This window comes from Cyrtonyx montezumae, unplaced genomic scaffold (genome assembly GCF_038088225.1).
Source record: "Cyrtonyx montezumae isolate F1298 unplaced genomic scaffold, pur_monq_1.0 scaffold_1, whole genome shotgun sequence".
NCBI classification, from domain to species: Eukaryota; Metazoa; Chordata; class Aves; order Galliformes; family Odontophoridae; genus Cyrtonyx; species Cyrtonyx montezumae.
In genome coordinates, this window is record NW_027071825.1 from 2603067 (window position 1) to 2629116 (window position 26050).

The following is a 26050-nucleotide window of genomic DNA, read 5'->3' on the forward strand; positions in this document are numbered from 1 at the left end:
GAAAAATAGCTGTACTCATGCCTGTGTGCTGACATGGGATGGACACAAAGCTGGGGAATGCTCACAGCTATCCCATGGCCAAGGCCAATGCCTGGGTGCCTAGCCTGCTCAACCTGTCTGCACTGCTGTGCTTTGCTCTCTCTTCTTGTTTGTGTGTTTTACAAGCACAGTCAGTTATTTCTTACTTCAGGACTAACAGGCTTTATTTTCCAGTTTTGTTGTAGTATATTTAACAACTCTTCGGAAAAAAAGAACCCAAATCCTCAAAGCTCCTAAAAGCTCCTCTTAAGTATGCTCTTTAGACTAAAAGCAACGTGGGATCCGCCTCAGAAAATGCGGGTGCCCACCATCCGAGCTCACTGTCCCAGACAGCAAGAACCAAGAGGAGGGAACAGAACCTGCTCAGACCAGGCCAGCAGTCCCTGCAGCCCCTCAGTTCCACCGATCTCCCCGACACCCACCCCGAGGTGTAGCTGCTTTAATGGCACTTATGTCATACCCGCTTCACAGGTATGAATGCATCGTCACCTCCTCCCGGCAGCAACATTCATTTTGGAGCTTGTCAAAATATTTTGCCACGAATATTTGTTCAGCAGAAGCTGGTGGGAAGCATTTTGATGACTACAACAAATTTTTTGTCAGCATACATTTCTGCCTTTGGTGTAAAACAATTTTTCCTTCTCTACCTTCGTATCTCCTTTCGTATCTCCCCCCTTTCTACTATGCCAAAGGAAAGATGAAGGATGAAGAGAAATGTGAGAAGTGAAGGTTTGCATGGAAAACATCCAATTAAGCAACAAATATCTTGTGATGTTTTTTAACATTTCTTAAAAAAAAAAACAAAAAAACATCTTAGCACCCGGTCTGCCCATGCTATATGAAACTGTTGCATAACTGGCCTATGTTTCCGCACATCTGGGAACAAATGTGTTCCCTTCTTGAAAAGGAGATAGGAATGCTGCTTTAGTCCAGCAAGAAGGAGAAAAAAATTGTACCCAGGGAACAAGTGGAAATTCTCAGACCATGCTGTGTTAAATTTTTCCAAGGTTTGGTTCTGCACACAATAATTTAGGAAGTGGAAATATTCATAGACATGGAAGCAGTAGGTCTTTGCTGCCTTTGACCTCTGCAGGATGTCAGCGTAGAGAACAAAGTGGAAAGCATTTGTCAATGGTCTTCCTGAAGACAGAGAGAAGCAAAAGGAATGCAGAAGAGATTGGCATTAATGATGCAAGAAGGAGAAAGTCTCCTTAGTCTTGGCCAGCTCTGCAGCATGGCCTTCAAGAGCTTCCTGCTGGTCCTAGGAAAGGCTGGGGGAAGGAAACAGGACCAAACAGGCATCAGTCCTCTGTCTGGGCCAGATCTAGGATTCATTTTCTCAGCGTTGATGGATTGACATAAGACATGATGGAATAAGGAACTCCAAAAGGTTTTGTTTTGCAGTCTCTGACTGGGAAATCCCCAGTTTCTCAAGCAGCAGTAGGAAAGGCTGCTTGTTAAGAGGAAGAATCTACTGACATTAAATGGATCAGTGACAGAAGTGTGCCTGACTTAAAGCGGAGAGAAGGAATTCAGTGCTGAAGGCTGAGAACTGCAGCTCACGCACAGACAACTGCTCTGTGGGGTGGTTGTGAGCACTCACTGTGGTGTGCAAAACCACCCTTTCCAACAGGAGCTGGGGGCCTAACACAACTTTGTTTCCAAGCGCATGGATCCTCACAAACATTTTTAATCACCTCCATTGATTGGTTGTTATTTCCTCTACTCTTCCTAAAGGTCATTTCATCACAATTTACAGAAATGCTTGACAAAAATGATAAAGTCACTCCCTCTGCAAACCATGCACATCACTGTGATGTGGGTTTTTCTGCACACAGGAAGGGGCTATAGCTACTTACATGCTTCTGATGGGCTATTACAAGTCTCAATCAGTGACTGTAAATTCTTTGAGATCTTCAAATGGAAGATAAAACAGATCTTTGTCTATTATTTATTTACTTATTGACTTATTATTTATGTATCCCTAAGCAGCTCCATGCTGCCAAACCATATTTCTCTTGGCGTCTTTCAGCTTGTGACATTTATATTTTATTACTGACCTCACTAAATGACATAAAATATAAGTCCTACCACCTATGAAAATAAGTGTACTCCAGATCGGAGCTTCACTTCTACCTACTGCAGGTATGCAGGAGTTGGACTGCCTGGTGTTATTAAATCTGTTATTTGGGTGGGGAGGGGTTGGCGGCAGGAATTCTCCTTCCATCTCAAGGCAAGCATAAATATTTCAATGCACACATGATTCTAATTCCGTTGAAGCTCACTTGAAACATCCCCGACTTTTTATTGCAAATGAGATGATAATGTATGGTGGCCTGCAACAGATATACCAGTACTTTAAAACTACTGCTATTGGGCCAAGTAATTACGCAGTACAGCTGTTGCATGCTATACTGAATTTCTGAGCACTTTATGAGTTTGTAGCTCTGTGCTGCGTAGAAGTAAGAGGGTTTCTCAGGACCTTTCCCTCGAGCAGTCCTACTAAAATCCCATGGGATTTTCTCCCATGAGCACTGGCTGATGTGGCAAAGGGACTCTGTGGTCACACCTGCAGCGCTCAGATTTCTCCACCAGCACAGCCTAACATATGGGAAAAACATACTGATCCATCCACCTCCCACCTCCTCTTCCAAGAAGCCCTGCCAAGCCCCTTCACCTCCAGATGATTAGGATCAAGCTTCTTTCTTCATAAACTCATCTGAAGTCAATAAAGAGGTCATCTTGTGTTGCTCTTGCCCCAGCTGGGAAAAGACCCCGCACTCCTCACCTGTTCAAGGAACTAGTGGCTTGGGGCTGCAAACCCACTGACCCTTCAGTGCACCAGCTTTGCTAGGGAGCAATGATGAGATACCTCCTGCATAAAGTGATGGTGAAGTTTACTAACAGCTCATTAAACATTGATCAACCTTTCTAGAAATAGTAACATTATAATCATAATGAAACAGGATCACTTCTATCAGCTTGTTTTTGAGGCCGTTATAATTGGCTTCATTACGATTAAGAAAGTTTTTTTTTTTTTTAAGTCATTTCCCTGGAAATGTGATAGAACAGTTTGTTCAGCTAGATATTTCCACTTCAGGCTCCTAGGTTGCTTTAACTCCCTGAATGCTGCAAGCCTTCTGCTAGTATTTAAGTGATGCAAGTGCCAGTTCGAATTATGCAAGATGCATCCCACCCTTTGTACCCCAAAGGTACTTATTCTCAAAATTGACCATATTAGAGGACTAATTGGCTAAGCCACCATGCTGGCTGATGTGAAATGCTTCCAAACACCACGAAACAGCTGTGTTTATTGGAAATATGAAGAGTGACTTTTTAATAAGGAGATCTGGCAATAATCCAAATTTGTTGAAAGGAACTTAAGACTTCTGTGTATAATATAATACAAGAAGTGAAGAATAGAAGCCTAAAACAATACCTTCAAGTCCAGAGATTTTTGTGATGAAAGCAATTACCCAAACAAGAAAAAAAATAATTAAGAAACTTGGTCTGGGACTTGCAGAGGTCCTAAGAGAATTCATTACCTGCTTTTCAGTTTCAATGGGAGCTGAGTCCCTGCAACTCTTTCAAAGCTTTCTGAAAGTCCCCTTTTTTTTTCTCACTGCCCCTTAGGAATAGACCTTAGGGTGATAAACGCAGAGCAATCTTGAATCCAGTGTAGCAAGGACTTGCCTTTACTTCAATACGGCACTGCTGGGGGTAGGATTGAGCAGAGCAGGAGCAGCCCTGAGAGGGGAACTGAGAAAGGTGAAGAACATAGGCACTGCGACAGTCCTGCAATGTGGCAAGAGGAACGCAGACATAGCTGAAATATTCCAACTGTAATGGAAGTAGCTGACTGATGTGAGAGAATACAAATACCCTAAATGTGATGGATGGAAGATCTGTTCCCGCCCATGGACGTCAAGAAGAAGGACTGAACTGCAGAATGCTCATCTCTCAGCTCCTGAAGTCAAGTGCAGGTGGGCGGCTAAAAGTGCTGCTGAAAAAACAGATCCAGTCAGGCTGCCTATCTGCCCCTTTTTGCTGCTCTGAAGACCAAATTGTGAAAGGCACCTGGACCTTTTGTTCAGGAAATTAGAGATTTTGCAGCAGCAAGTGGGAGGCAGAAGGACATTCTGCCCACGAGTTCCTAGCAAAAAGGGGGCATGCTCAAAGCTGTGTTTGGGCACAGGGCTTACTGGTGTACCAGCTGCTTCTGAAAACCTGTAGAGCTGAACTGAGTGCTGGGTTCAGATTCTGGCACAGGCAGGGGGCCACTTAACTTCGCTATTCTGAGCAGATTCTTTTAAAACATGTCAACGTTCTCTTACTTTGGGGAGATCATAATGCTAAAAACTGATCACATGGGTAGAAGAATAAAGACTGTACCTATCGAAAGCACTCCTCCCTCCCAAGATAAAGGGTAGAAGTGAAAAAAATTATTTAACCTATTTTTGGAATTTCTATTTCACATCAAATACTGGCAACTTTTGCATATTATTATTGGTTTTAACTCATATGAGGCATTCACCTACATGAGATAAAAACTACAGCTAGGAGAATACATCATGTCTTTCTTATAATGAAATGCAGTTGATAAGTTTACAATAGAAATGTAAATTCTCTTAAAAACCACAACCTTTATGTGTGTGATGATATAATTCTGCTTTGATACTAAAAAGGGCATGGTAATGGAATCTGTGACTTTGGAGTGATATATTGCTGTTAAGTTAATAGGACTCCACATTCCCATTTCTAATATCAGTGTTTTTTTCCCCCCTTTCATTCTGTAGATGGTAAGCTGATACTACATAAACATTGTTAAAGCTATAGTTCCACGCTACAGTAATTCACTTAACTTTAACATGATTTATGGTTCTGTCAATAGAGGAGGTTGAAAATCCAGAGCTCTCATGCTTAAACATGGGTTCCATATTTAAAGCAATAATGTGCTTTTTGTGTGTGTCTGAAGCTAAAAGAATTTAGCATAAAGCAGAGATAAAAATATTACAGTCCACTGCGCTGTTTCAAGCATGTAGTTTAACTTCACAGATACATCAAAGAGGGCAAAGAATCTGAATGCTGGATTGGTAAAAAACTGAGTAACATACTTTGGTCCTGAAGCACTTTATTTTATATTATTTTTTAGGGATGCATGAAATCCTGTTAGTATTTTTAACACTGCCCTTTTCTTTTTTCCTTCTCCTCATTCTTTTGCTCAGTTAGATCAGCTGCTTTTGTCAGGATGCGTTTAAATCTGGGTCCACTGTGTTAATCACCCCCCATTCTTCTTTCTGGCACTTACCCTCCAGGCTATTTGCCTCTTTAGGAGATTAAGCGACCAAGTCATCTTGTTGCTCTAACATGTCCTCACTGGAGCAACATATTAACACAATTCCTCTGCAAAAGAGCCCTCTTTAGAAGTTTGCTGCAGGGATGACAAATTAACCCAGCATGGTGTCCCACACATCTATCTCAGTACAAATTATTAGTGTAATAGAGCTTTTAGTTATGCATTTATCTAGTAATTATTGAACGGTTATACAAAACGAAGCTGAGCAATCATGGCCCTTTATGAAGCAATCTCAGTGGGTGGCCTTACAGTTAATTTAGGATAGGACTGTCTAAGCAGTTCACTCGCACACAAATTAGCTGAACAGCCTGCTCCTTTAAATATTTCCTATGTCACAGGCTAACTCTTTACAATACAACAAAGGTAGAGTTTTAATTACACGGTTCCTGACTTTTGTTTAGCTGAAGCTTTAACCATTTGCAAGCCTTCCTCCCGGTCCTCCCCTGCCTGGGATATGGCAGTGGATGGGAGATTGGCTAGGGCATCCAGTAATTACAAAGCCCTGACCTTGAGGCCATCTGTTAGGAAACCGCTTTTCTTTCAGACTGCTCTTGTTTCAAAGTGAGGGAACGGAGAGAATCAAAATCTTCACCCACGTGCTCAGCTAAAGCCAGGTGAGCCCTCCCTGTATCCTGACCCTAACCTAGAGCATGACTTTGCAGTGGGGTTGGGGTAGCTGAGCTCTTGGTCAGGGGGATACTATTTGGGGTTTCTACTCGACTGCCACTTACATTCCTACCCTTGTGCCATGGCTACCATACTCTTATGGTCATCTTATGCTAACATCCTTTGATCTGAGGTGTCCGTATCAGAATGGACTTCTACTGCTTTGTTTTTGTCCAAATGCAAAGGAAAGTAGAAGGTTATTACAGTCTGGCAGCTTCGAGGGCAGCCTCAAATAATATGCAATGTTATATATACAGTAGTATATTATAAAATGTCCTTTCACACTGTATAGTTTTGGAATTATCAGACGTTATCATCTAGGTACAGGTGAAGTTGCCTGACAAGGACAGCTAACAGCTACTGATAGAGAGAATTTGGACAAAGAAGGGCACAATGTCTTCCCAGATTTCTGACAAGTTTCTGCCACTTAAGCACTAACAGAGAGCATCATCCTGCCAAATTTCCTTGGTAGACCTCATCCTGATAAAAATCTCAGTGGTTATGCTTATTATGGAGGAGATTACTCTAAAGGGAACCACTCTGCTAGCTGACTTTCATCCCTTCTTCTCTTTATGCTCATACAACTAATTACTTGGGTTTTTCCCTTTGTGCTGAATTTCTTGTCTTGTATCTGTGTTTCTCCTTCATTTATCTCCCTAACATACCATCTCACTCTTATTTTTTTATTTCTTTGCCTTTTCTGCCTTGCTTTTTGGCTTGCAGTATCTATGTTGTCATATTCTGTGGAAATGCATGAATGCTCCAGAGCACAGGCTGCTGTATATCCCAGGTTTACAAGATCGTGGTTAATTTAATGTTTCAGCCAGCTCCAAATACGAAGTCACTAGAGTGTAAGTAGCAATGCACGGAAACCTAAAATCACTTTTGTAAATACTGCTGCCACCCAAAGTATTTAAATACTTCACTGTCTGGTAAAGAGTACAAGCAGACTGGGGCTGATGCTGGAAAACTCTGCGCGGGGCCAGCAGTAGATGATGGCTTTGCAGAACTGGAGTACTGTGGTGAGAAACACCAGCCACCAGATCATCTATCTTGAAGGTATCAGAAGTACACTGCGTAGGAGAAAGAGATCTATCTGCTCGAATTTTCAAGGCTTTGAAATACATTCTAAAACTGATAGCAGTGCTAAAGCCACCCTATAGGTGATCAATTTACCATCTGCCAGGCACTGAATCCTAACCATGCCGGTCCAGAGAAGACATATGGTGCATTCAGAGAGTCATGCCCAAAAAACTGCCATCATCAAGTGAGGCTCCATGAATCACTTTGCTAGCTTAGCACCAAAGAAAGTTGGATCTTACCACCATCTGTTGGAACTACTGAGGAGTCACTGAAGCACTGGCATCCATGCGCCAGCACTCACTGCACATCTGGTCCTATGGTCAGCCAGCTCAGATCCTCGCTGCTGGCTACTGCCCAGCTGGGCTGAGTACTGGCAGCAGCACCAATGCAGATAGGAAACTAGTGTACAGCCTTCCACAACACAGAGCAGTGCAGACAATTTCATGAGAAGAGAGGTTTCCCAGCTGGTTCGTTGAATGGAGCATTTTACAGTGAAGAAATCCTCTTAATGACCTATTCCTCCTCCAAGTTTAGTTCCCAAAGTGGCTCATTGTGCGGATCACTGGGAAGGGCACTCCAGTATCCTGGGACATCCCCAGTGTTAAGATGTGCACTGTGTTCTAAGGAATGCTTGGAAGCACCTAAAAGACTCAGGAATATTCCTGAGAAGTTACGAATCGCTGGTTGTCAATGACAACACCTGCCAGGAATAGTCTACAGCTTCTTCTCTGCCATCTAATTTGATCACGCTTTACAAATGCATCTCATATACACATTCAAGTGATAAACTTGCACAGACGAACATCAGAAGATTGAACCTTCTCGTAACCATTCAGTTGGCTGAGGAGCTTACTCTGATGGCGACCTACTTATTCATGACTTCCCTTTCTCAGACATGTGGAGAATCTCTGCAGAATGAGGATTAAATCCAGCTTTTATCTTCCTGAAGACCACGCAGAATGACCTGTCATCAACCATTTACATAATGCATATATAGCTAAAGAGGAAGCAACATATGTGTACTACGTATTTCCTATCTTTACTGTAAAATCTACAAGTTTCAATAACTAATGGTGGATACGAATCGCTCAAAGATGATATCCTCTTATATGATTGTATTATGCTCCTTATGTTGCCACTTTCGATACCTGAAAAGCTTCTCTGTTCTGCTTACTGTCCTAAAGTACACTGAAGGAAATGGGATAAAGAACAAAGCTGGATTTGCAGAAAATAATCCATCTCAACATATTACCCTTTTACTAAGAGAATGACTGTGGTAGAAGTGAAATAAACACAGCCAGTGTGCTGTGGAAGAATACTGAAGAGACACATCCAGCAAAGAACAAAGAATGAGGTCTGGAACAAGATTTTTCAAGGAAGATGACACCGAAAGAATTCATGGTCAGATTCAGAGGGCCCTTTCCTGAAAGCCTTTATGATTTTGAATGAGTACAAAACAGAAGAAGACACTCCAAACTGATGTTGCAGAACACTATTGCTTAACCTACTGGGAAGCATGATCATTAGAAAATATGTTACTTTGCTCCATAGAAACAAACTACTTTTCTCCTTCCAAACAATCCAAATTTGTCAAAAAGAATCACTGCTCATGGAAATTATGTCAGCCATGAAAGTTCTTCTCACATAGCTGATTGGTATCCCCAGGTGCACAGAACGTCTTATGAAAACAGACTGTGGATGAGACTAAAACAAGACCTCACTAGTGACACGTTTCCTCCCCAAACCACACAAAAAATCCAAAATAGAGAGGGTCTAAATAGGAGCAGACAAAGGCACTTAATGATCTGAAAAATGAGTGAGGTAAAACATAGCTAAATACAGAAAGGACCTATTAACTAATCAATCGACAATTCAAATCTAAAAGGCTGAACTTCTGAAAGAGAGGAATTCAGTGTCAGCTGATGTGCACTGAATATAATGTTAATGGAACATTCATATTATTCATACTTATATCACCAATTATCAAGGCTTTTAAAAGACGATACATTTGCCAGATAGCTCAGATCCAAATTCCATGGGAAATCTCCATAGATCTTGGATGCCTAAATACCTTCTGAGGGTCTAGGTGTGGCTCTCTCAAGGCAATTAATTTTTATGGGATTAACCACAATAAATCAAACTACATTAAGTAAGATTTAGCAAAGTCCAAAAAACAATGAGGTGCAATTCTGACCTCACTTCAACTTAGTGCAACGCTCCTACTTCACACCACATCACCTGGCACTGCGCAAAGAAGCTACTTGTGGTTCACGCTGTCCTCAGTAAAGCCACGCTTATGCCAAGCTGACATTTCAAAACAATTTCTAGCAGGAATTGCTAATGCGTCTTCTTATGCTTCACCATTCAACCAATTCCTTAATCTTCTCTAAATGAGACAAAATTCCATATCAGAAAGAAACATGCCACAGCCATTCACATCTATTTTTATGTCTTCCAAAGAGGTTTGTAAGAAGACATCCATTTTTGTACGTCACTATGCCCAAATGTCTTCCTTTTCAAATGCGAACCGAGTATTGCATTTCGTTTTCTAAGTTAATGCAAGTGCACCTTTCTAACAAAAATGTATAAGCACATCTAGACCCAGAGGACATTCCTGTTACTTGAAAATCCAGATGGAAGAGGACTCTGAAGAAAACCAGCCAAAGCATTGCAGGAACCAACTTCACAGCAGTCCGCTAACAAGTCAGTTCTTCAGAACACTGATACCAACAACACAAGCACTGAATGACTTGCAGCAACAAAGCAAGAGTGTTGGAAGACAGGCATGGTTCAGAAGTGATTGATGAGTCCCTGTCTCGAGTGGTTATGCACTGACACAAGCAGAAGACACTCTACCTAATATATTCTGTCCTCTTCCCCACCCTCTTCAAATGAAAACTTGCATTTCCACCTTTGCAACCACTGAAATGTCATGAGGAGTCGTACCGAACGTCTCAGCCTTACAAAACCAAACACGGACCTCGACAACGACAACCTCCAGGTTCTGGAGCTTTGGAAGCACAGCCTGGCACTGAGTGGGTCACACGTGGCGATGACTTTCCATGACAAAGCACTGGGACGCTGGGTGCTGTGGCTAACTTTAAGCTGCCTGGGGGCTCTTGGGTTAAGCCTCACCTCTGGGTCCTGTAATGACAGGTCGATGGTGCTGTGTGAAAGCCGTTCCAAGGGAGGAGGTCTGCGAAGGCGAGGGACTGCTGAAACCAGACTTCTCTGACTTCTTTAATGCAGTTGGCGATGGCATTCCTGGCAAGAATGATTGATAAGTGCAATTTAATAATGCTAGGTCATGGAACGACAGCCTATGCATTGTGAAAGTGGGTGCAGAAGCAGCTAGATAAACTTAAAGGACAAACGAAATTGAATACAACAGCAAGCTGAAAGCTCACTTTTATTTATGGGCTCTTTTGAGGCAGAAGTGGCCATGGTTTGCTGTGAGCAATGAGTACTAGAAGGCAGCCATATTTTTCTTTTAAATCTGAAATATGGATAAGATGCAGCTTATTATTGCCACTGAAACCTACTCTGCTTTATTTTTAGAAATCTGTAATAGCTGGAACATTTGGATTTTTACAGGCTTTTTATGAGTTCTGTCTTTCACTTACTGGTTCAGTAGATTATTGCAAATGGATCTTTTAAATGTGCTGCAAGACTCAAGGCACAACTCGAGAATGAAGTTTTCTGAGTCTAAACCCTGCCCTTCCTTACTCCATTGACTTCAAAGTTATTTGGAAGTAATATATTTATGTGGTTCCCTTCTGCTTTCAAAAATTTTTAAAGGGTGAATGGTATTTGTGTCTTGATATTAGAAGCCACAGCGGAATTATTTCAGTTGTTATTATGCCCTTGAACTGTATCAAAGACTTCCAATGAAAGGTAGAGTTAAGCTGCCAAAGGGTGAAACCTCTCCCACGGACAGGCAGAGATGGTGCAGTGCTGCTCTGAACGTTTTGTTGTATTCCCTGAGATCAAATTCTGCTGATATGCTACCAATCTTGTGTCCCTTTTGGTGGTACCCATGTGGTGCCAAAGAAATTAATGGAATGAATGCACAGGCTCTCAAATCAGAGCTTTTTATTTTTTAAAGTGTGACTTATGCTTAGATAAAAGAATGTTGCAGCATATAGTGAAGACGTATGTGTGTCCATATTATTAACTTTATTTTTATAGACGTAGAGGCATATGGATATTCTGATTATCTGCATGTACTCTGAAAATAGATAATTTCCAATACATACAGTACTTCACAATTTGCATATCCATAAGGACACAGCAAAACCAAGCTGCAGAACTGGTGGCGTTTCAGGTTAGAAAGCAAAAACTAAGATAACGTGGAAGTTGAACTTCCAGCAGCAAAGCCATTCAATCTACTCTGTATTTTCTGGAATCTAATTGTTAAAAATGGAAGAATTGTCTGAACAATATTATCTCTGGACAGTATCATTAACTTTATATTTAATAACACTAGCTTTATAGTCCCTGAGATGTTGATCGCAATAAGCAGGAGCCTTCTTGTTCTTTATACACTGCTCTGCTGGGGTCTTAATGGTTGCAGTGAGGTTTTGCAGTTTATATTTCAGCAAGTTAAATAGTAAGGGAGTGGTTAGAGCTCCAGAGCTGTAATTACTGCTTTCTGTCTTGAAACTGTTTGCTCCGAGGTTTTGCTGTTGCGAGGGTTGTTTCCTCACAGCAAGAGAAGTTACATATATAATCTTTTAAAAATAATAGCTTGAAATGGACAGACATAAGAAAAATGTCAGGTTGGTTCATTTCATATTGCTCTAAAAGATTTTGGGGGAGGGACAAAAGCAAGCGAGTTGGTTCTGTTTGGGGTAAGTGAGAAAAGGAGGCTGAGCTAAGCTTTCTTCAGTGACATTTTCCAATCGAGGACTGGACATTTTCCATGTCAGGATTTAACTTTGTGGCTGCTCTTTCTGTGAGCATGCACATCCAGGACAAGGACACTCAAAAGAAATGTTGTGTGATGTTGTCCCTGATGTCCTTACGATGGAGGAACTGGGGAGGGAAACAGTGAATGGTGTCAGCTCAGCCCTAAGCACAAAATCAATGGGCAGAGGCAATATTTGTGCTCCTGGTGGCGGAGGAGCTGGGCTGCTGCACTGAAAACCTGCCTGCATCTGAACCGTGGTCTGGGGAAGGGGCAGGGAGATGTGGCTAGAAGCTGCAACACATTTATGTGATTGCATCCCAACACTGAAACTTGAAGCACCATAACAAAGGTGGTGGATGAACTTGAAGTATGGCAGCGCTGAGCGGGGCCGTGTTCATCCAGGGAGGACTTTGGTAGGGTTGAGACAGCTGCTGTCATAGGAAAATAGAGGTTTTGTGAAACTGAGTGGACATACGAACTGAAGTCCCGATTATTGGTTCCTACTTTTATTACATTTGCTTGTTATCATCATTCTGACTGCCATCATTATTACTGTTGCTTTTTTTTTTTTTTTTTTATTTCAGGATATTCTGAAATGTGTTGCTTTGGAACAGGCCAACTCTATCATGTTTTTATTTTGTTTGAGGTTTGTAATGACACATTTTATTGTGAGTGATCATATCCATCAGATTTCAAGAAAAAAATGGCTGCTTCCTAGTTCAGAAGAATATGCAAACAGGAGCTTAATTACATCACTTAATATTGACCAAGAGAAAGAATAAGTTGAGCTTGCCAGCTCATTTCCAAAGCATGTTTTGTCCTTTAAGAGGGGAGGGTATGACAGAAAGTTAGGCAGTGCAAAGCAATTAGCATCATTCACATTTTATGTTGCGCTAGCATGGTGCTCTAGCAGCAAAATTCAAACATTCTTTGAATGGGTTAATAAAAGAAGAAATACAGTCGGCATGCAAGAGAAAGGTTTCCAAGAACAAGCCAAAATATGTCCCATTCTTCTAAATTTATCACAGCCATGTCACATTATCCTTGAGACTGCCAGGAATGTCAATTTTTTTTTGCAATTTTTAAAAAAATATCTCATTTAGCACCATATGTTTGGTTAATGTGCCTGATATATCCTGCGTATTCTTTAGTCCATCCATTTCTAATACTCATTTTCTTGTTTCCCCCCTCACCGAGCCATATGTTACAACGCTGGTCATTCTATAGAAGCTCCTTTCAGGAGCTGAGAGGGAAAGCGAGCGAACTCGGGTTTAATCACCCAGAAAAATTTAAATCTGATTCTCCAGCTCCCGCTCTTAGGTAAGCAATCTCAACACTTCAGTTAGCTTTGTAGGTGCCCGGTGCCTATGGAAATCAGGCCACCTATGAGATGGCATGTTGTATATTAACAACTGCAAGGCAGGAACTAAATGACTAAAGATAGAATTAGGTGTTTAATTTTTGGCACCCATGTATGAGACTCTTGGCTAGTTTAAAAGGTCTTCTGTTTCATACCTAATGAGTTTTAACACGTTTAGTGGTCCCCAGCCCTCAGCTTCCCCTCCTGTGTTGCTCAGGGATGCAGGAAATTAAAAAGTTAAAGCTGGAGCTACCAAGGGCAGAGCCCAGGGAGGATGCTGCTGCCTTGCACCGCTTTCTTCAGCACTGTTCCTGTGAGCTGACGAAAACTGGGGACCACAGCATGGAAGACTGGGTTTCAGCACTTCCCATGGTGGTGCCAACCTTTAAGGACACCTCAGAGGCCCAGCTCTCCTCTGCTTCCTCCCTGGTGCAGGGCAGCAACAAATTACTCTATCCCCAGCCCATCTCAGCTGTGCTGGCCGGTGAATAGGGAATGGAGCCAAGGATCCTCCCCATTCCCTGCCTCTTTCTATCCATCTGCTCTGAGCAAGGAATAAACAAGAACAGCCAGGGCACAATGGCTGGGTGACTCAGGTAGGGTTTTCAAGGGTTCCTTACTGGTCCGCACACAGGACTGCTGTCCAAATCACAGTCACACCTGGCATTTGGGGGTAAGGCTATTTCATGACCCAGGTCTGACTCTCCTCTGAATGTTGTTTAGAGTACAAGAGTCGAAAATCAGAATTACTCTGTTTTCATCTTATGGCAGAATAAGTGGAAAAGTTAATTGCTAAATTAAAAAAAAAAAAGAAAATAAAGGGATTTGTGGCACGAAACACAGATGGAAGTCTGAGTGGGTGTGTTTCCTTAACTCACTGAAATCATGCAATTGTGTAAGTACATATATGCCAAACATATATGGTCTGAGCCTGCTCCCATTAACAGGAATCAGTTTTTTTCAACGGACAGAGGGAACCAGATCAAAGACCTTGATGGTGCTAAATGGAACAAGATGTATACTTTCGTATTTTTTTCCACAAGGAAATATTAATTTGACATTGGTTTTTCAGTTGAAAAGAATTTTAATTGCTGTACACAATAAGCAGAAAATTCAGACAACAATAATCTTGAAACTGTTAGCAGCATTATATTTCTATCAAGGAATTTGAGTGCCTTTTCAACATTAGAGCTTTCTGAATTTTCATTAATTTGGCATTTCCCTAAACACACAAGTTATTTTGTTCATTCCACATCATGCATCACACCCTTTTGCTCAATGCACAATGCAAGCATAAATGGGATCCTCGTCCTTGAGAGACTCTGGTTACTGGAGCCATTGCATGGATGTTGAAGTCCCGCTGTAAGACTTTCCAAAACTCTGCACTTCGCAAACCTCCAGCCCAAGTTTAATCAGTGAGTGCCCAGGAATACTCCATGTTCCTCATCTTCTAAGGGGCACGGGAGCATTGTGGTGTGTTTAAGTCCTCTATCTCCTTATGTCTGCCAGTACTAGAAACGTACCACATAAGAGTCTTCCTTGAGTACAGCTAAAGATCTTCAAATTTTCATGTATGAGACTGATATATATTTAAATGGATCGGAAAATGATGTGTGAGAATTGAATGCACCAATCCTTCCCAGAGCAAATAAATATCTATTAACTTACTTCCCTTTTAGCTATACACTTTACTAACGGAGGTACTGAAATGATGATTAACTTTGATGAAGTAAATGTAGTCATAACAGTATAAGAGAAAAATACCCCTCATCTACAAATCTATAGCTCTATCTGTACTTATATGTTCATCCAATTTCACTAGTTAATTACTAACATTATTCTGACCATACACATCTTAAACAATAACTCCATATCAAGTCGGTCCCATTGGTAGACCAGCTAATATCCACCTCCAAAGACGACTGTTGGATAATTACCCCAATACTCCCAGCAGTTCTCTGCCACTAGACTCGCGATGGAGATTCAGAAACAACAAAAACTATGAATGAAATGTGACTTGGATCTACGTTCTCAAGGGACACTGTGAAAAGGAACCACAGAAGCTCAGATATCACCAGGTGAACCATGAACTCAACAACATGCAGAACGAAGAGAAGATGCATAAAGACAAGTTGGCTGTTGAAGATAAAGCTGATAAGAGGGAAACATTTCCCAAGGAATTTTCATCCTTACATGAAAATTATTCCATCTATATCTGAAATTAGCATCAACAGAAATGCTGATTGGCTGCTGTTTTTCCTAGGGAAGTCTCAATTTCAAGTCTCTTGAACTTTGGATGGCTGTGCCACTGTCAGTCATAGCAAATCTGTTCTACTTATTGCTGAGCGAGCTTTATTTGTCTTCAGCTGAGCTACGATCACACTAGCTGCCATCCATCAGTTAACTGTATTAGTTGCTCCAGTATGTGAAAAATACAGTGCTGATGGAAATTCACTCATTCTAATAAAGTGCCCTTTAGTTTCTATGTTTTAAATGTGCGCTTGCTCCTCTGGTCACATTCAGAGTTACCGTGATCACTGATTAACTACCTGCCAGTGAGCACCTCACTTCACAAAGCAAAACCCAGCTTAATGAACAATGATTGTACAGAAGTAAAATGAAAGCCCCCATCTATCCACTTATCAAACTACTGCATATGCATCAGCAACACACACAACCGGTTTCCTCAGAACTCGACATCTGACAGATATCAGGAAAACAGAGCTAATCTATCCATACCCATCAACATCGTATCATAGGTGACTGCCAGATACTTAAGAAGCTATCCAAAAGAAATGTCACAACTCTTTTTCAAGGCGCTACAAAAGAAATGTTCCAAATAAAATAAAGCAAATGCACGTACAAGTAAATGAGCCAAAGAACTTAATAAAAAGAGATTGATTAAAATGAGGACCAGAATGTTCAAAAAGGACTAAGAGAGAGAGGTGCCAAAGGCGCATTAAATGGATTCAATGGCTTTAAGCTTTAAATGCTTTTGGATTCCTCAGCAATTTTTAGCCAAAAATGATCATTCAAGTTAGAATCAGGATTTTGATGCCACTTAGGATAAAGAAGGGTGATATTTCTACTTTGTAAATGAGTACTCCTCCATTTACAAAGGAGAAGTATCAGTTTTACCAGTGACAAATCTTGTCTACAGAACGTTAAGCTGCATGATGCTACATTCCTTATTATTTTAAACCTCTACCCCATCAAAATCTACCTTAAGTATTTTGGTGCAGTGTTCCCATAGAGCGTATGATCTGATCTGCCCGTATCTGTGTTTACAGCATCGTCCGCTTTGTTTTCAGGGCTGTAAGTGAGCCTCCGTCCCTGCCTTGTTGTCCAAGGGACTCATTCAATGCCTAATAAACTGATATCAAACATTTGACCAACTCCCCAAAAACAGAATTTCATTGGAATTTTAAATTTGAAAACTTCAGTAAGGAGTGTAATAAACAGCAAGGCAGCAGCTCGCTTCTCCCTCTAATTGCTGTTACGTTTCCGTTCCATTCTCCATTTTGTAAATACATATTTTAATAAGAGTAACAACTGTTTTCTAATGATGTCTTTAAACTTCATGATGTCATTTAAAATTCATGATTCCATTTGTTTCATTTCAAACACCATTTGAGACTTCTTCAGCGTACTTGGCAGATTAGACATAGCAGCGGGGACATACTGCAGCCATCCATAGGAGAATATACCTTTATGTGGGTGCTTTGGGGATGGAACATCTATAGCTGTTAGGCAAAAAAATTCCATCGTAAATTTGGATGGCATTTACAAAGCCCTCTAAAAAGTCTTTGCATATGATTATAGCTGAGGTATGATATTTTTGCAAGTAAAAGACCCAGAATAGATTTATGTTTTAACTATATCTTCCTGAGATGCATATGGATTCTAAGTTGCAAGTGATGCTAAAGGGAATTTTAGTAACTGAAGAGGATCGAGTCAAATTTTTTTTTCCCCTCAAAAATCCTTCGCTCGGTGTTCATGTGCCATCAAAAGATCATCGGCTATCCAGGCTATATATAACCACGATGGCTACTAAAAGCCCAAGGCATGAGATGCAGGTGGGTAGATATGCAGATTTTTTACACTTGTGACCTTGGTTACTGCATGGTAATGTTTTGAAATGGCTTTTATGATGACAAGACTAAGTTTGGTGCTAATATCGGCTTTGAACTTAATCGGTATACACAGCCATTGAACATATGTTTTAATTAATAAAAGGGCTGCGGACAGGATTGAAAATAACTCAGATAATTTAACATGCACTGCAAAGTCACCTGATCTCTACACAATTTGATGTGAAGAGTCTACATGTTATTTCAAAGAACGAAAGAGTTGCAAACTGAATTCATGTGTCATACCAAGCTGAAATGGATTTATAATTTGACAGGTCAAGAGTGTACTCGTGGAACTGTTATGCATTGCTATGCAGTGGCTTTATGATACGACTGCCCAGATTCGACAGACACATGGCTGAACAGTCATCTCATTCCTCCATAACACAAGAACTCGTTTGGAGCTGATGTAGAGCTGCTGTGCTTTCTCTGGCAGGTACCCGTAGCTGGTGGTAGGCTGGTGTGTGCCTCCTGCAATGGCACTGCGGGGCTGCCACCAGTAACTCCCCAGCAAGCTTCGGCAGCTCCCGCTCAGCACAAACTCAACAGCTTTCCAACACATCAGTTCTCACACGGGTGATATCAGATAGGTGCAATCAGCCTCATTGTTCTGCATTCTCAATGGCTTTGGGATTCTGGGAGGAACAGGGATCCCCCTGGAAAAAAATGAAATGTTCCTATGGCCGGGAAGGCAAGGGCACAGCAAGGCGGCTTTGGCTTCATTTCCAGAGGAGCTGCCCACGAGTTCTGCCCAACACCTCTACATCCACCGAGCAGCTGAAAACACATCTGACAGAGAGGCAGAGGGCTCGCAGGGAAAAGGTCCCTACAAGTTAATGGAAACAGGCATGGGAAGGGCAGAGGTAACATGGCCGGGCTCCCTCCGGGGCTGTGGCTCTGGCAAAGTGCTCTCTTCCACCAGAGAACCCAAACAAGAGGGACAGCTGGTACACCCCCCAACCACCCCAATGTCTGAGCACCCAGAACAAGAGCATTGGCATTGTTTGAATAGGCACACCCACCATGTAGTGCTCCACGGTGTTCGGGGTTTCTTAGATATCCTAATTTTATAAAAGAAAGTAAAAGAAGAAAAAAGAAACAAGGTGAGAGAGAACACTATCATATTTCGTAGCAAGCAGGATACTGTGTGAAATCTTGGCCCAGTGAAGTGATAAAGGGGAAGCTTTCCGTTTGCTTAAGGGAAAACTTATGAGCAAATAGTAACATTACCGAAATAGCACATTGAAGAAAATGGGTGCATTTAGGCTCAATTAAGCTGTAAAAAGGAAAATGGCACTTTAGCTTTACAAAAATGAAGGGACAGAGGGAGCTATCAGAAGTAACTTTAGAAGATTTGCGTGCACGAGGATGCTGCTTCACTGGACCAAGAAAGCTACAGTATGGGACAGGATTTTTCTTTAATAGACACTTTGCTAGATAGCTTTGTTGAACCTCAGAAACTGCTGCTCTGGCATTATGAAATAATCCTACATAACTTGATCTCATGAGCTTAGGAACACAGAAAAATAGCCATGCCAAATCAGATTACAGGGATCCACCTAGCCCGCTGTCCTCTCTCTGACAGCGGTAATTAATGGATGCCACGGAAAGAGGAAGAGACCAGGGAAAGCATACAGTGATAATTCTCCAAAACTCTCTCCCAGCCTCCAACCATTTGTGATTCAAGGACTTCTAAGACAAAGTTGATACCATGGTAGTGAATACTCAAATTCAAATGCACAGATTTACACCCCCCCGCCTCCCCTTTTTGGATTCCTACCCCCATGAGATTTCTACCAGTCACACAGGAGAGGTTTCACAGTTTGGGGCTGGCAAGTCCAGTGCTCTCGCCACTAACTCTAAATGAGCTAACAGCTTTCGAGCCCAATGATGTTATGTGTATAAGAGCATCCAACACTTTTTCCTATGTAAAAAAGTGGCATGTGTGCTGAGGTGCTCTAAGTGTACATACTTTGGGAGATTTTTTTTTTTAATTTTTTTTTAAAAACAAGAATTTGGCTGTAAACTGATATTAACATTTTCCAGTATATGTGTAAAACACATGTTTCAGAAGAATAGAAGAGAGAAACTGTCACTCACTGGGAAGCTTTAGAGCTATCTGGCTCCCTGGGAAACTGCATGCAACTATTCTGGTGTCCAAGGGTTTGACCAGTGAGTTTCCTCTTCCTGCAAAGAATGAATGCAGAAGTAATAGAAAGTCTGAGGGGGAGGATTTTAGCAAATGGCTAAAGGTACTCCTGTGCTGCTAACTTCAGCAGGTAGGAAACGGGTGGTGGGTGGAAGAGACGGGGTGGGAAGGGAGAACAGCCTGCCTTCCCCTCCCGGCTGCCAGCAGAGGGAAGGGGCAGGGGGCTGAGCTGGGAGAGCCTCGCACGCTTCAGCTCAGCCCTCTGAAATCCCTTTGTGGCGCTGCATTGATACGCAACGATGCCGACAGGTCAGCACAGTCCCAGCACTGCATGCAGCGTCAGGACGTTCTGCTCTGATTGCTGGGCTCTTGCTGTGACCGCCTTTCGGGATGGAGCACGGCTCACCGGGATGGCACAGCCTCCTTCGTGGCATTACCACGGCTTGCAAAACCCCGTGTGCCCGCACAGGAAAGGTGACTTCCTAAGCATCAGGCTTATTTCACTACCCACTTCTCAGGGGAGTTTCTGAAGTTTTCATTTTCTGATCAAATTAGTACCTACGTGTCAATTTATACTTAGTTTATAAAAGAAATCAGTAAAATTAGGGAGCCGAAGAAAGGCTTTCCCTTTCATTTTTGATGTCATGTTGACTTGGCAAGACTCTAACGGCACGCCTGACCTATTAGGGAGTCCCTATAACTTTCCTTAAAGCAAAAATTAGAAAGTGATCGAAAAGTTTTATGGAGGAGAGCAGAAATATAATTCTAAGCCTCTTAAAATTGCCTGAACTGTGAAATCAAGTAATGAACACTAGAAAAGGATCTGTCAGCTGGAATCAAAGCTCAGACTAGTCAGCATTTTCTTCCTAAACCTTATTATGGCGAAGATTTTTCATCTCTGCTCTCTGTTCATCCCAACAAATAAACCGACTTGACCTCCACCTGTTACTTGGTGAAGTCTGCTGTCATCTTTGACTGAACCCTTTTCTTCCCCTTCAAAGCCCTCTGCACCACTGAGGAGGTGGGAACATACAGCTGTGCACCGATTCAAGTGGATACCAGCTCATCACCAGACAGCGTTTCACAGCACAAATGACAAGCAACAGAGGAGAGAAAAATGTAGTGCCAATGAATTCTGGAAGGGGGCAACATTTTTCATCAATTTAACAATGAGATTTCATAGAAAGAAGTTTTTTTTCTGTGTGTGTGCGTGTACGTGTGCGTGATACTATGAACAGCATTGGAGGCAAAAACATTTTGCTTATGCTGTAACAACGAACCCACGCTAACACCACGCGTGAGGAACTGCAGAACAGAATGGGAACTATCCGTGTTTCTCTCAGATTGCACAAGTGGACTGCATTAGCTGTTTCAAGGAGGTTCAGCTCCAAACGTGTGCAGTTTTCTGGACTTAGAAGCAAGCCGTGGCTATAGAACGTAACGTGGCTAAATAAAACAAATACACATCACAGAACACAGAACAGCGAGATAGGTCATGAGGAAAACCGAACAGGAGTCATTTCTTCAAATGTATCATCGTGACAAAACCATGCAAGTAGCTTTCTAATACAAAGACATATCAGAAAAAAGCCATTTCATATAGAGTTGGACTTCTCTGGGTGATTAATGCTACATTCAACAAAGGAGACAGTGTCTGTCTAATTACATTAAATACTTATCTTCTAGGGATTGGCAGGGTGTTTCTGCTCAATGTCACTTTTCATGACAATGTAATGATAGATCCGTTTACTTACCAGTGCCATTAGCAAAAATTGTACTGTTTTCTCAACTGCCCTCATATCACAAAAATATTTGATTAACACACTGTAGCTTATCTAATACTCTAAGCAACATATTCCACATACTTTTCTCTCTATTAAAAGAACAAGATTACAGCTTGTAAAAATTTTATTGCACTCACACAAAAATAAATGAATAACGTGCGATATACTTCAAGTATCTCACTGCTTCACAAAATGGCTTTATTTAATTTAAAACATTAACTTGTGCTTTAAACGTCAGGATTTCGGGGGGTGGAACTAGCAAACAAAGTACTCGGATGCACTGCTTCCCATCCAGCCTTTAGTTATTATTTCCTTTACGTATCAGCACGTCCTTTGAAACTTTTAATGCCTTAGGAGGAAAGAAACAAAAATGTTTCATTCCTTTGCTGAAAAAACAGATAAGGCCATCTCCCAAGTGTTTGGAATTCACCGCACCGTGAACTGACTCCTCACAGTCACACTACTGTGCCAACACACAGAGAACAATAACCTCTGGAAGAATGTACACAGCGAAGGCGGTTTATACAGTAACAAGGTAATTTCATAACTCTGTATTGAAAAGAAGGGCTGTGAGGTAACATCCTCGCAATATATATCAGCTACCTGATTTTTACTAACAAGGTTAAACTACTATCTGTTTGTCTCAGCACTCTTCATAATTCACTTTTTAATGGATGGACAGGAAAAGTCAGCAGCGTATGGCACAGATCATTTTAGAAATAGGACAAGACAGCTCAGGGCAGGATCTGTTTCAAACATGCTCCTTCTTTCTATAGGATCACATCAAGAGTCTTTGCTTAGCCATGACAATACTTCCCATCTACTCCCGAATCCTCTGAGGGGATACAGATTCCTGTATCTAAGTAAGATGGAAAATATGAAAAACAAGGAATCCTTTGATTCTTCTTCCTTCAAGAAGGAGGTGTCACCATCAAATGACCCCAGGTTGAATGGCCAGGCTCCCACCGTGATGCTCCATGCGCACGCAGAAGGCACATGGGCAGCCCCACTCCTGGAGGAGCCAAAAACATCACCCCTGTTTTGGTACAGTACTTCATGCTGCCACAAAATGGAAGCACCCAAACTGACCTCCGTTAGGTCTAACTCAGTACAGCGATGTGGGGTTACCTAACACTGGCCTTAAATCCCATACAAGGATGACACCGCTCTCAACTGCCCCACGTGCTCCCAAAATAATAGCAGACTTAGGCTATTTGTTCCCTGAGATGCAAGGGTTTGGGGTGTGTCTGCAATTATCTGGAGATAAGTCTGACACACATTATCCTTCTATCAATGACATTCCCCTTAGTAGCCAACAGATTATCAGCAGCTTTGTAATGTTCCAGGTGTCAAAGAAGAATTAAAACCACAACAATTGCCCAAACAAAGGGACAAAAGATGGGATACGTGTTTCTGAGCCCTGCATATCAATTTAATATGTGCAGCTGACAATGATGCAAATGTCCTCGGGAGAGAGGCAGCGAGATCCGTGCCCAAACATACACACACCACCGTCAGCAAGATGGCAGGGAACAGAAGCAGTAGGATTCCCAGCCCAGGACACATGCCTCAGCAGGCAGAGCAACCCAATGAAACAATCCTCTGGTTGGGGAGAATTTTGGAAGCACCTGATATGGAAAAGGGCCCTAAACAAGCCAGATGGTACTTTTTGCTGGCAGCAGAAAGTAGGAGACAGCCAAAAACATTACAGCATTTCCCCAAGAGGCCAGCAGATCGATTCTGAACCATTATTTTTTTTTAAAGTGACACCATCGATATAAAAAATAATGTTTCTGTGCATTTATAAATGGTTGATTTTATGAATAATGCACTTAAGAAGGCAACAACTGGAAGAGATGAGAAAGGAATGGATTCCCTCTTTCCTGGGGTGGTTGTATATTCAACATTGGGTTTCTATTCAGTTGCTGCCACTGTTTACTCTGAATTAAGTGCCAGTTTTTGTTCAGGGTTTTCCACTTAACGTTAAGGAGAAAAAATCTGTAAAAGTACAGAACGGGCACAATAGTTCTTATGACATGGGAGAAACGCTGTTTGTAAGGCTGCTTTGCCCTCTTTGTCCCCCACAAAGTACTGGGTTTCTCGATGATCATTTTTTAACAGAGGGCAAACATTTATTTACTACCTACAAGTTCTCATTTGGCTGTGGATTTGCATAAGAAATACAGCTGTTTTGGGGATCTTTTAATTTTTAAAAGCTCCAAATGGCCAGAATTGGCAATTCTGCCTGGATTACAGGACTGCTTTCAGGACTCGTTTTGATGTCGGATGTTGAACCTTTACTTTGACAGTCCCAAGCAGTTTCTTGAACAGCACATTCAGATTACGTGTGGCCAAGTGGTTTGCACTCGAGGAATGGAAAAGGGATGTAGGTTCTAAGAGCTGAAAGGGCAGAGGGAGACAGAGGAGCTGTGAAACAAGAGAACGACCAGCACCCTTTGCTTCAAACACGCACCTCACATCAAGGACTGGCCAAGCTTAGAGAAGAGTCAGGATGATACCCTACTTTCCTTTGTTGCTATTTTAGTTCAGAGCAAAGGCGAGTCCTAAGACAGGGTTAAATCTGGACTACATCCAAAGTGCTTTCTCCTGTTTGGAGCACAGTGGTGCATTAGCGTACTGCATTACAGATAAAACTCCTGGAGTCAAACGAGGGTTGGTGTAATAAAATGGGATGTTACACTGAGTACAAAGAAAGATAATCCATACATTTACAATTTCTCCAATCTCACTGACTGTAAATCCTTTGTTTAAAAATAAAAGGTATTTCCTTCCTACAGGTGGAACCTAAGACTTTGCCTCCAGCTCTTGCTGATTTAAATAGCCCCACTCTCTTCAGTTCTGCTGTTGGACATGAGGACTGCAGGTACCACTTCATCTTATTGGCTTTTTGGAGTTCAAAGATCTTAAGGCAAATCCCAGTGAGCCAACTGAAGACTGTGCACAAAACTTCAAAACACAGCCTATAATTTTCTAGCTAATTTTAGCTACAGGACCTCTTGTGTTATTATTTTTTGGTGTATGTCACACTAAAATAGCATCAACCACTGACGTAAGAGAAAGAATGACCTCACCAGGTCTGCAGGCCCAGCCTGAGCAGCATGGGCAAGAGGAGGTGGGACATGATATGCATTACCTGCCCGCCTTTAAGAAGGCGTCAGTGAACTCAGAAGAAAGCTGTAGCTACTATGCACACTAGATGGAGAGGATGAAGATTTTGTGGAGCTGGAAAGCCAAAGGCCACTTATTAGTGGCTGTATAGGGATGAGCTGAGGGGTAGGGTAGCACTGCATTTGTGCCACAACCTCTGGAGTAATGAGTCACTATTACAAATTAACCACTCTGGAGAAATAATACAACTTTCATCACAGCACACACACTTTTCTGCAGGCTTAGAATCTGCAGCCACACACCCAAATCACTGCCACTTATTTCTCTGCTCCTCTGTGTTAACTGACTATGGTCAAAAAGTTGGGCAGCACTTAGCTCTACAGAAGATAAGCAGGGAACAATTTACTCACTATTTCAGGCAGTTAAGAAAAAATAAAATAGGAGCATCAAATAGAATGATCAGGGAACAGATTTTAAGAGGAGAAAAGAAGTGGTTCTTCTTTACACAGTGCTGTGCTAAGCTGGGACTCACTCCCATGGGATGTTGTGGGAGCCAAAATAAAGAATGGGTTAAAAAACATCTGAGCACATCTCCACTGAAGGCTGTCAAACAAAGATGCAAACAGAGCCTCTGGCTCCTGAAACCAAGCTGTTTGCTGCCAACATCTGAGAGGCTGCACTCCGACAAGCAGCACCGAGTTGCTGTCCTGCTGTTAGATTCTTTCCTGAAGTGTCCGCTACCAGCTCTTGTCAGAGGCAGTGAATTGGACTAGGTGAGCCTAAGGTATAGCTGGGAAGAGCTATGCTGCTTGATGTGAGCATCTGCAGACTGAAATGTGCTGCTCCTAGCTGCTGAGAAATGGGAGAACTGCAATGGGCATCCAGCTCAGGGAAGTTAAGATCTCAGGAGTGCTCCTGGTTTTGTGCAGAACCAGTGGATGAGGAACATCCAGGGTCAGTGCTGCACACACAGTGTGGGAAAGGAAACAGAAAAGGAGATGTAATAGAGTCTGCTTCCTGTTCCCATTCCTGCACCATCTTCTCTCCTTCCCCTAACACTCCTCATTGCACATTTTAACTCTGGGTGTGAATGTCTGCCTTAAAGCGAAGCCTGTTTTCTCCTTCAGAACAAAGATCAAAATGAGTACAGTAGCTGCACTGTGTGCAGCGTGCAGTGATGGTTGTACTGGGAATGTTAATAAACAGTGCCAAGAGCAGAGCTTCTGCGTTAAAAAAGGGTGTATGTTACATCTCCCCTTCTCCCCCATTTCATGCAATATTTACACAGCTGTGCTTTGTAAAATGCGTAGGGGAGTTTTTTGTTATTATTTTTTGGTAATTTATTTACCTAAGATAGCCCAGCATCTGTTTTGTGGTGAGCTTCTTTCACAAAGTTTCACAGTTGCCTTGACTGATGCAAAAGGAGGTCACAGTCCTCACTCAGT

General features: G+C 41.9%; 1 protein-coding gene across 13 annotated transcripts in view; it reads right to left on the reverse strand.

Moving 5' to 3' along the window:
* Positions 1 to 26050, reverse strand: part of NFIA (nuclear factor I A) — a 232024-nt gene that overhangs the window by 37388 nt on the left and 168586 nt on the right. For 4 of the 13 annotated variants that reach the window (XM_065737903.1, XM_065737911.1, XM_065737895.1 and 1 more), the window contains exons 7-9: positions 19644 to 19730; positions 18566 to 18604; positions 10280 to 10408 (exon numbers count right to left, since the gene is read on the reverse strand). The exons of 4 other annotated variants lie outside the window; for them this stretch is intronic. In XM_065737903.1, coding sequence (XP_065593975.1) covers positions 10280 to 10408; positions 18566 to 18604; positions 19644 to 19730 — 255 coding nt within the window. The remainder of the gene's footprint in view (positions 1 to 10279; positions 10409 to 18565; positions 18605 to 19643; positions 19731 to 26050) is intronic. 5 more of the 13 variants (XM_065738002.1, XM_065737939.1, XM_065737920.1 and 2 more) reach the window with 4 other exon arrangements.